The sequence below is a fragment of the Fragaria vesca genome, linkage group LG6, assembly GCF_000184155.1.
Source record: "Fragaria vesca subsp. vesca linkage group LG6, FraVesHawaii_1.0, whole genome shotgun sequence".
NCBI lineage: Eukaryota > Viridiplantae > Streptophyta > Magnoliopsida > Rosales > Rosaceae > Fragaria > Fragaria vesca.
Window position 1 is genome coordinate 24065171 of NC_020496.1, and position 11205 is coordinate 24076375.

An 11205-nucleotide genomic window follows, 5' to 3' on the forward strand; every position below is an offset into this window, starting at 1 on the left:
ACTCATCAGACAAAAATGGAAGGAAAAGAAAGACTAAGAAATAGACTATACCCAATATTATTATTTTCTTGAGTGATTTTTTTATATTTTGTTTTTGTTTAGTAGAATGTCACCTGGCTAAGCGGTGTCCGGTTCTCCCATATAAAAACCCCTCTGCCCCCTAAACCCTAAAAATCTAAAACCTCAGAGGCTGAACCAAAGGATCACATAAACCCTATTTTCAAGCTTCTCAGGCCAAACCCTTCCTCCTCCAGGAAACCAGAAAACAATATCACTACGCCAAACCCTTATTCCTCTTCGTCTTCACGACTTTTGCAATTGAAAATCGGTTTCAAAAGTTTTTGTCAATTTCATTTTCGACTGAAAAAAAAACAAACAACCGGGCTTTGTGTTTTGGAAACGAATTTCTCTGTTTTGGTTTTGATTTTGCTTCTGAAATTATATATACAGTAGCTACTAACATATATATACAGTTTTTGTGTTGATCTTTTGCAATTGAGTTTCCAAAGCCGCCATGGATGGGAGTTTCAGTCTGGATTCTGCACTGGAGAGGTTCCTCTCTCGTTGCCCAAAGCTGCGATCGTTTCCGAATTTCGATTGGCTCTCGAAAAAGGTACAATTTCCATTCTCAATTGCTCGGCTATGTTTCGGTTTCCCAAGAGATTGAAGAACAGAAAATGAGTAGAGTATGAATGATGTGAATGAATTTTGTGACTGCAGGGAGACAAGGTTACCGAAGATGAAGTGGTGAAAGCGCTAGTGGAGGTGTTTGTGAATCCTTGTTATACTATTCCCCTGGTAGGATGTTTTCGGCCTATAGTTGAGGAGGTTGTGGTTAAGACTGTGGAGTTGCTTCGGCTGGTGCCCAATTTGGGGACTAATACTGACACAAGAGTTGAGAGTTTTGGGGAAGATGGTGATTTAAGTGAGGTGTATAGTGTTGTTGAGTTTTACAATAGAGCTGGGAGGGGATTGGATCTTCATGAGCATGCTTGTTTGGCCTTCTGTCGTGCCCTTGATTTGGCTCCTTTTTTGATGGGGTAAGTTCATCTGTTTGTAAGTTTAAGCCTAATGATAATCTATAATCTATGTATTTTGTGCATGTTTCTTGTTTCTTTATATGTGTGAAATTGATACTACCAAAGATATACTTGCTTGGATAAGTTATTGGAACATAAATATAACTAAGTTTGACTTAGATATCAAACTTAAATGAATAGTGATCTGAGGATTGAAGCTAGTTATTTTCTTCCGAACATAAACTTTATAGACATCCTAATGATTATTCGGGCAGAACTTACCCATTGTAGAACAGAGTACTATTCATGGTCATTGCTTTGGATGAAAGAGTAGTGTCAGCCATGCTATAGACTACTTCCTTATCTGTGTGTATCTCAGCCATGGAATGAAACTTAAAAGTTGAGAACATGGTTTGTTCTTGCTTATAGGGCAATAATGATATTGGTGCTTGGACTCTTAGATTATGGACGATGGTTTGCAAAATGGTGTAATTCTGTTGCAGCAACTACTTTTTTCTGCAACCTCCCTTGGAAGGCTAGTGTATAAGGGTGGATTATGGGCTCCCTTCTTCATAAATATTTTCTCCTCCAGCTATCTAAGCTGATTGTAAATTGCTAATGCTAGTACTTATACAACTAACTTGACTCGTAATCCTCAAGGATATCACTCCTTCAGCCTAAAGAGAAAAAGTAAATTAAAATCTCAAAGATCTTGTGACCAAAAATATGAATAATTGATTTGTGAAACTTTTCAGTTTATTACTTATCATCTGTCAACTCATTTTGTCATTACCCTGCTTCATTTGTTTTTGAACGTAAAGTGATACAGTTTTGGAAACTGAATCTTGAGCATTTTCCTTATACGTTTGTTGTACGTAGAGGCAGCTTTATCTTGATGTTTAGATAATGTTCAAATATGTTGTCAGGTTGATGTGGGAAGTTTAACTGTATAAATTGTGTGTTATCGAAAAAAACTGTATAAGTTGTGTCATTTACTCCATCTACTATTTTCCTATGTTTGCAGGTCTGTAGAAAGTTATTTCAAATTTTCTCCACCACCATTTGAGCGCATTTTGAAGAGACCAAAAAATTCTGATCTCTCTTTTGAGGTATGTAAATATTCTAGCAAGTGTTTCTGTAAATATGTAAATCTATGTCTTTCTCGCCGAAAGAGTTGATCTACTATTGCTATTTTTTTCTGATATATATGTTTTGGTTCATCCTTTTTATTGTCTGTAATTTCGTACGAATCATATATCAGCAAAATACTTCAAACATTATATCAAAACTTAAAAAAATAATAATTTCATCATAGGTGTTCAAAATATTGTGCAACATGCCTTTTCTCAAATGAATATGTGCCTTAGCTTCTATGCACTAGCCTTGCAGCAATGTAGGATTTTCTTCGCAGTTGGATTTTGGTTTCATGATTCTGTTTTGTTTCTGAACTTCGACCTTTCATGAAAAAGAAATGGGGTACATGTTCAGTGAGCGGTCAAGATGTAGAAACAAAACATAGTTACACTTTGGTGACCTTTTGCTTTGCAATTGTCAGCTGATTGGTCCACATTAATCTAATTATCATATTTCATGTCTGTTTTATTTTTTGTAGGTTGGAACTGGTGTATTGTATGCTGTACGGATTTCTTACCGCCTCCTATTAACGGAATATAATAAATTCTCTAAATTTTGGGACTTGTCTTGTTTCTTGGAGCTTGTTAGCCGCTGTGCAAATCTTGATCTGCGCTGTAGTACTTCAGATATATTGGAAGTTATCACAGACATAAGATGGTGCGGACTGCAGATAGTGTCACTTATTCTTAAGCTCAGTGATAAAGGAATTTCAAATTTGGGTATCGGAGATGAGGATGCATTTTCATGTTTATTGAGGTTGGGTTAATTTTTTGTTTTTTGTTTTTTGTTTTTTTTCACTCTTAAATAGTTAGAAGTAGAGAGCAATACAAAAGAGTGGATGAGGAATCCACGGGCTAGAACTGAGAATATACACGAAAACTAGCAATAAGAAGGCAGTAAAAGCTGCCTTCCTTTACAACCACTAGCAGATAATAGAACGGTAAAATAGTGCTTGAAAAATCATTCAATGGATCAGTTCCATTGCCCTCATAAACCTAAAATCTGTTTTATTTAGTTTTTGTATTTTTTTATTTTTGCTGATTACGAATAGACAGCTTCATTAGACTTTAGCTTGGTTTGTAAAGCCGGAAAATGCACCCAAAGTAGCATCGTTCTAAAGACACCTTTGCATATGTTTTGACTCTGCCAATAGCCACCCACCCCAAGGAGGGACCATCAATCTCCAAACATACTAGAAATATGGACTACTCTATTTTATAACACATTGACAATAGTTTTTATCTGCTTGCGTTTATTCATGATGTTGGAGATGAGGTTTAATAACCAACTTAATTATATGTTATGTAAATAATTTATCTTTTTTTTAAAATTATTCTAGATGGAAAGAATTTTGTCGGGATGTCTCTTTGGAAAATGCTGGCTTGTTTGTTGATTCGTTCAATCGAGAGGAAGTCGAGTCACAGAGTGCAAGCAGTGCATATCGTCAGAGAAGCTGTTTGCTGCCTTCTAGTCTTAATACTATGCCTATTCCTTCATCACAGTGTTATGCAATTGAGCCACAAATTAAGAGACAAAGGTGAGCTCTGTGGTTGCACTTTTTTGAGAGAGAGTGGTAGAGCGAGTTTGATTTCCAGATTTTCCCCATATGCATTCACAACTGTTCTTTGTTGTCTCACTACTGGATGTCAACTTTTATGTATAATGCTTAGGAATGAGAGATCATCTGCAAATCCTTTGCCCAATGACATATCAGGTGCAAATCCATTTGTCTTGACATCAGCTGTGAAGAAAAGTTATGAGATGATGCTCTTAGCTGTAAATCAAAGGTGGCCTGTTCTTCTTTATGGTCCCACCGGCAGTGGGAAATCTGCTCTCATCAGCAAGTTGTCTGAGGACAGTGGCAATCAAGGTATATGCAAATTGATATTCTTTATCATAACTTCTAAACTAAAATTGACAAAAGTAACTTTAGAGTACTTTAGGGTGGAGTCTGGAATGCATAACTTATACTTTCAAAACTGGTGTAGGTCATGGGGAAGAGAAACTCATTGGGTACCAGTTTTTATGTTGGAATCAGACCTTAAACTGTTAAAAGTAGAACCTAAACTATTATTTGTACCCTTCCATAAACACAAAATCCCTACACAAGCTGGAACATCTATTGAAGAAAACAGATATTAGGTAAAAGGAAAATGATAGTTCCCATTATGAGAGTTTTGTGTTTTGTTAGCATTGGCACTACAAAAGTAACAGGTATCCAATTGAGATACAGCAAGCACAAATAAGTGCTCTAGAAAAGTTGAACATAAATTTCTGCTTATGTCTTAAGAGTCCTTGGGTTAGCATGCTGCTATGAACTTACTGATTTACTTGTATGGCTGGTGTTTCTAGTTTCATTCTATGGAAATCTGAATTAGTTTCATGCGCTCTTTTATCTAGTATTTTCTTCATGGCAAGTGTTTGTGATTTCTTGTGTGACTGGTTCTGCTCTCTTATTGTAGTTTTATCAATTCACATGGATGATCAAATTGATGGTAGAACACTCATTGGCAGTTATGTCTGCACTGAAAAACCTGGCGAGTTTAGATGGCAGCCGGGGTCACTTACCCAGGTTTGTAATTTTTTTTTCATACATTTTCTTTTCTCCATACACATATTCTCTAACCTCAGCTTCTCCTTATTCAGGCTGTTTCTTTGGGGTATTGGGTTGTCTTTGAGGATATAGACAAAGCACCATCTGATGTGCATTCCATCATATCACCCTTGCTGGATGGTGCACGCTTCTTTGCAACAGGGCACGGACAGGTTATTCTGCTTATTTTGATATGCTACCTTTCTTGTATTGTCAACTCCACAGTAAAACAGACACTCTTATTGTCAAGTAGTAATTGGTATCACTACTGAGCCTTTGTTCATGGATCATAAGAAACTAACCATGTCATAGTCAGAGGATGCTTGCTATGTATTTATTGAATTAGAGTAAGTTAATGCGATCCCAGTCATCCCATAGTAGATCCGCAATGAGTATGCCAGCCACTCGTTATGACTTCTTTCAGATGCATCGGAGTGATTAGTGAAACATCGGAACTGGAACACGTTGTTTTCTTTCTGATAAGGAACTACTTGTAATTGATTCTATAGCTGTGGAGGAAGTTCAGAATTCTGTGGAACTATTGTTTTTAACCAACTGTACAAGGTCAAATTATTCAAAAGCCAAGTAACAACCCCACCAATAGTTGTTAGACACTGATCATTGACATTTTACTCTGGGACCGTAAACACGTTTCTTTAGATTCTGTTGCAAACTGTACCGTCTGTCTATCTGTTTAGTTGACAGATATAATTTATTTGAGGGAAAATTCAAATCTGTTGTTCTAGTCATGGCGTAAATAATCAATTTCCCTGACATTTTCTTTTTGAAAAGGTCATATATAAATAAACATTTTTCTTATATTTCTATCAGTACCAACATTTGGTCGGTGCGTCTATGTTTTTTCGTATTAGACCCTCGACATTCTGCTATTCTCTTACTTTAGTCGTTGGTTGGTGTAACTATATGCTCCTGCCTATAAAAAGAAAAAAGAAAAAGCCCGGAGGAAATAGTTGCTTCGGTTCTTGTTTCTCATATTCTATGTTATCTAGTTTTATTTGTTTTTTTCTTGGTTGCTGTCCGTGATTTCCTTGCCTATTCATTTCGATCTACACTGTGAGTATCATGTATTCATTTTTATGTACGGTGAAAGTGTTCTCTTCCTCTGTGCATGGGTTACTTGCATTTCTATTCTAGCCTTTAAATTTTTTAAAAGTATTTCTGGCACATTTGCAGGAGATTAGGGTGGCCCAAAGTTTCCGACTATTTTCCACAATTTCAACTTCAAATCTTGATGTATCATGTATTGCAGAAGGTTGGTTACTTGTTTCTTTTTGTCCGAAGACTTAATAGTTGTACATAGCATGAGAATTAAAAATCAGAATATATAGGTGATTTTTCGGGATCTATAGAGGGATTTAATGGATGTTATGAGGTGGCCTGAAGTTTTTGTTAATCTTTATTTCTTCCTATCAGGATTCATAAAGATGTGCTTCTATTCTCATGTTATTAAAGAGTTCCCTGTTTACTTAATTTTACCGGACTGAAATGCAGATGTGTTGGAATGAGTTAGCTAGTTGTTTACATCTCTTTTTCTAGATGTAGAAGCCTACCTGTTCAAAATAGAGTTTTTTATTTTATTTTTTATTTTTCTGGAATCCATTTTCATTGCTTGTACTTAATTTTTGTTCTGTTTTTTCTTGTCATGTTTTTTTTCCTTTTCGTTTTTGTTTTGTGTCTGTGTCTCTTCTATTTATATTATTTTTAAACCTTTTTTCTTATAAAAAGAGTCTTACAGTGGCAACCTTTGTAATAATAGTGGTGAGTGGCATTTATACGTTATAACAAGTGTTATTATATATATAATTATATATATATACACACACAATTATTATCAGGTCCAAACGTCCTTATTTATTCAAAAGGTACGGATTTCCTTAATTGACCCACTTTTCGATCATATGTTCTCATCTTAACCGTTCAGCTTTTAGGTATATATGAGTAGATCATCTCTACAAATTTTCAGCCAAATTGATAATCTTTAAAAACTGGGTCAATTAAGGAAAAGTGTGTGTGTGTGTGTATATATATATTCAGTTCATCAGTTCATGTCAAAACTATTTGCGGCAGGTGGGAGTTCACTTTCTGCCGTTTGGAGGAGAGTAATGGTTGCACCTTCAACTATTGAGGACTTGCAAATGATAGTGAAAGTGTGTTATCCAAGTTTAGAGTCTCTCTCTGTCAAGCTCACAGGTTTGCTCTATAACGTGTTGGAAATTACTTCTTATCACATTATTCCTACAGACTGCTGACTAGTGCCTGTTCCAGAAACACTTGGAAGTGTCAACTCTGTCATATTACACCAAATTGGTGGATATCAACCTGGAAACTCTGCTTGTGGTAGTTACCTAAGTAGATTCTCTTCAAGGTAAGTGGTGTTGTACTATATTTAATGTTTAAGTCTAGAGGATTTTAACATTCCTTTTAACTGAATTTAATGACAGGGATCTCCTCAAATGGTGCAAACGCATAGAAGGGCTGAAATTAAGCTTTTATGGGGATAATTTGGATTGTGACGCGAGAGTACGCATCTATGAGGAGGTGACACTTGAATGTCCTGTTTCCGTTCTGTCATTTTAATAATATTCTTTGGTAAAGATTGTGAGGGTTGTTTTTATGATATTAGGCTGTTGCCATATTTGCTGCTTTCTCAACATCTGTGAGAAGTCGGTTAACTATAATGAAAGAGATCGCCAGATTATGGGAAGTGCCATCAGATTATTCAGAAACTTTGTATCCATCTCACAAATACAAACTCCAGGTCTAAGTTAATTTCAAAAAATAAATTGTGTTGAAGTTAGTTTATTAATTTGATGGCATCATCAGTTTCTCATAATTTTGAACTGTACTGCAGGAATTACTAACAGAATTAAGAGTTTCCCTCCTTCACTCTCAGAGCAATGTTAGTCCTGAGCTTTTCACATTGTCTTGAAAAAATTATGTTTGATAAGATGTTGGATATAGAGTTTGATTTGATATTTCTATGTACCCTTGCAGTTTTGTGGCAAAAGGAAGTCTTTTATTGATTTGGATAGGTCCATATGTTTGCTCGAGAGACTAGCTTCATCGGTAAAGTGGAATGAGCCTGTTCTCCTGGTTGGTGAAACTGGGACCGGGAAGACTACACTTGTTCAGGACCTGGCTGGAAGACTTGATCGGAAGTTAACTGTTCTGGTACTGTCACTAATCTCCTTTTCTCTCTAAACTGTGGTTATTGCCTTATTTGTAGGTGTCCTTTGAAGAAATTTTAATGTGAATATATTTCTGTCAGAACTTGAGTCAGCAAAGTGATGTTGCCGACTTATTAGGAGGATATAAACCCATGGATGAAAGTTTCGTGTATCCTCTCTTGTATAAGGAGTTTGAGCATCTATTCAAGAAATCATTTTCGGTGCAGGTATTATTTAATCCGAACTTTTTTTGCTTGACTGCTTGCTTGTTACAGTCTTCTGATAACTTGTCTTGTTTATGTCCTTGTGCAGAATAACAATATTTTTCTTATGGATTTGCAAGAGGCTCTTTACAGAAAAAATTGGGAAAAGGTTAGAAAAATCTTTACAAAGGCAGTTGACCATTTCCAGAAGTCTGTGAAGGAAAGAATGGAGTTGGTAAAAAAGGAAAGAATTGAGTCAGTTGAAGAGACAAAAAATGTGTCCCTTAAAAAGCGAAAACGGATGAAACCTCGGACTGATGAAGAAATTAAAGCATGGGAAAACTTTAAATATAACCTAGAGAATGTCCGTGGAATGATATTTTCATTTGTAGAAGGAGCGTTTATAACTGCAATGAAAAATGGTGAGTGGGTTTTGCTTGATGAGGTGAATTTGGCTCCTCCGGAGACCTTGCAGAGGATAATGGGTGTTCTTGAAGGAGAGCATGGGTCACTTTGTTTAGCAGAAAGAGGGGATATTAGTTATATCGAACGACACCCTAACTTCCGTGTATTTGCCTGTATGAATCCTGCTACTGATGCTGGCAAGCGGGACTTGCCTTTATCTCTAAGGAGCAGATTTACAGAGTACTTTGTTGATGAGGTTTTAGATGATAAAGATCTGGAACGGTTTGTTGAGGAGACTTTTGGAGGCTTAAAGCCAAAAGAAGGTTTAGTAAAGAAGATTGTGTGTTTTTACAAAACGGCAAAGAAATTATCTGAAGAAAAGCTACAGGATGGTGCTAATCAGAAACCACAATATAGTTTAAGGTCTCTCTACCGTGCTTTAAAATATGCAGAGGAGGCCGAAAGGTATTTTGGATTTGAAAAAGCGATATATGATGGGTTCTGTATGTTCTTTCTCACTTTGTTGGATAGAAGTAGTGCTGTAGCCATGGAAAAAGTGATCTTAGAACATTTATTGGAGAAGAAGTCTCCAAAAAGAGTTCCGTATAATCGTTACTTGTCCAGATGCTACACCATTGGAGAGAACTCTGATGAGTTTAGAAAGAAGTACATCATAACTGAAAGTGTTGAGGAGCATCTCAGGAGCTTGTCTCGTGCTATTTGGACAAAAAAACAGAAGTATCCCGTTCTCTTGCAGGGGCCTACATCCAGCGGCAAAACTAGCCTTGTCCGGTATCTTGCTGCAGTAACAAATCATAATTTTGTACGGATAAATAATCACGAACACACAGATTTGCAGGAATATCTTGGTTCCTATGTAGTTGATATTTCTGGGAATCTTGTATTCCAGGAAGGTGTGCTGGTAAAAGCTGTACGAAATGGCGATTGGATTGTTCTAGATGAGCTTAACCTGGCCCCATCTGATGTGCTGGAAGCATTAAATCGATTGTTGGATGACAATAGGGAGCTTTTTGTGCCTGAGCTGCAGGAAAGCATTCATGCACATCCCAGTTTTATGCTTTTTGCTACGCAGAATCCACCCGGTCTTTATGGTGGGCGTAAAATGCTTTCTCGGGCTTTCCGCAATCGTTTTGTAGAGGTCCATGTAGATGAAATTCCTGATTCTGAGTTGAGCACAATCTTAGAGAGGCGGCGGCCTGGATTATCTCCAAAGATGGCCAAGAACATGGTTGCTGTAATGAAGAAATTGCAAGAGAAGAGGCAGACAAGCAACGTCTTTGCCGGGAAACATGGGTTTATTACTCCACGTGATTTGTTCCGCTGGGCTGATCGTTTCATAGAACTTGGGGCGAAGCCAGAGGATCTGGTCCGAGACGGTTATTATCTTTTGGCAGAGAGGTTGCGGGATGAAGGTGAGAAATGTGTGGTTAAAAATGTTCTGCAGGCAACCTTCCGTGTTGACCTTGGTGACTTGTATGATCAGGTACCTACTTTCTTCTCGTTTTTGTTAACGTTTGTGTTTGGGGCATCCTGCTTTGACTCTTTGAGGTTCTTTTGGGTTTCAACTTGCATTTTAACTTCATTTTCAAGTTGACATTATTACGTTAGGTCATGTCGATCGGTCAATATCACTTGTAGTTGAACTTTACTATTTTGATGGACGAATTTTAAGTTCTTCCTTTTTTTTTTTCTTTTGTCCAGGAAGAATTAGTCTTGCTGAGATACTGCTTTTTATTTTTATTTTTTCATATTTGAAATATCACACTATATTATATTAAATTTTGGTCTCTTTTATTTATTTTCATTTCAGGAGCATGTTCCCAACTTGCCTAATTGTCCTGACCTACCTGAGAATCTCAAGTATGTTCTAAGATTTTATCTAGTGTTAGTTGTTCTGATTGTTTTACGAATATTGTTTGTACTCACACCAGTGATTATGTATGATGTAGTGTTAGTTGGACGAACAGTATGCGGAGATTGCACTTTCTTGTGGACCGTTGCTATAGAGTGAAGGAGCCCGTACTTCTTGTTGGTGAAACAGGGGCTGGAAAGACAACTGTCTGTCAGTTACTGAGTGTTATTTTGCGTTCAAAATTGCACATTTTAAATTGTCATCAGTACTCGGAGACTTCTGATTTCCTTGGGGTAGGTTAAAGTATTGTGTTTAGTGTTTTGTAAAAAAGTATTCTCATTTTTCTGTAGATGGACTGGTTGTTAATGAACTTTTTCACAGGGGTTTTATCCTATCCGAGATAGATCAAGACTGATGTCAGATTTTAAGAAAGGAATTGAAGAACTAATGACTGCAGAAGTGTCTAAACGCCTTCATCTGGACCGTGTAAGCATCTTATCAGTTGTTTTCTACCCTACCGCATCTGTATGGAAGGTGTTTTTAGTTCAGACTTAAGAGTGCACTAAGGGAATGTCGACTATTGGTCTAGTAGTGCAGATGCTTTTGTCTATCCTTTGAAAGGAGATTGGAAAAATGGGATTTCTTTCGAAAAATATTTTCTGTCATCTTCTATAAAGTTAATATTTATTTATAGTGAAAACAATGCATATTTTTGTAATGAAAGGAGTTATTTGCAATTTTTTGTTTCGTATGTATGTTGTTTCTCATTTTTTTTTTTTTTTTNTTTTTT

At 36.6% G+C, this 11205-nt stretch overlaps 1 protein-coding gene across 1 annotated transcript in view; it reads left to right on the top strand.

The window, feature by feature from the left end:
- The first annotated feature begins 514 nt into the window (after positions 1-514).
- The window catches only part of LOC101305499 (midasin-like), a 31170-nt gene continuing 20479 nt past the window's right edge, over positions 515-11205 (top strand). The window contains 20 exon segments of the mRNA XM_004305688.1: positions 515-613; positions 721-1040; positions 2044-2128; positions 2632-2909; positions 3493-3703; positions 3855-4023; positions 4616-4725; positions 4800-4919; positions 5941-6019; positions 6835-6957; positions 7033-7132; positions 7209-7305; positions 7391-7525; positions 7619-7666; positions 7762-7938; positions 8036-8161; positions 8247-10046; positions 10374-10423; positions 10513-10708; positions 10797-10901. Coding sequence (XP_004305736.1) covers positions 515-613; positions 721-1040; positions 2044-2128; positions 2632-2909; positions 3493-3703; positions 3855-4023; positions 4616-4725; positions 4800-4919; positions 5941-6019; positions 6835-6957; positions 7033-7132; positions 7209-7305; positions 7391-7525; positions 7619-7666; positions 7762-7938; positions 8036-8161; positions 8247-10046; positions 10374-10423; positions 10513-10708; positions 10797-10901 — 4428 coding nt within the window.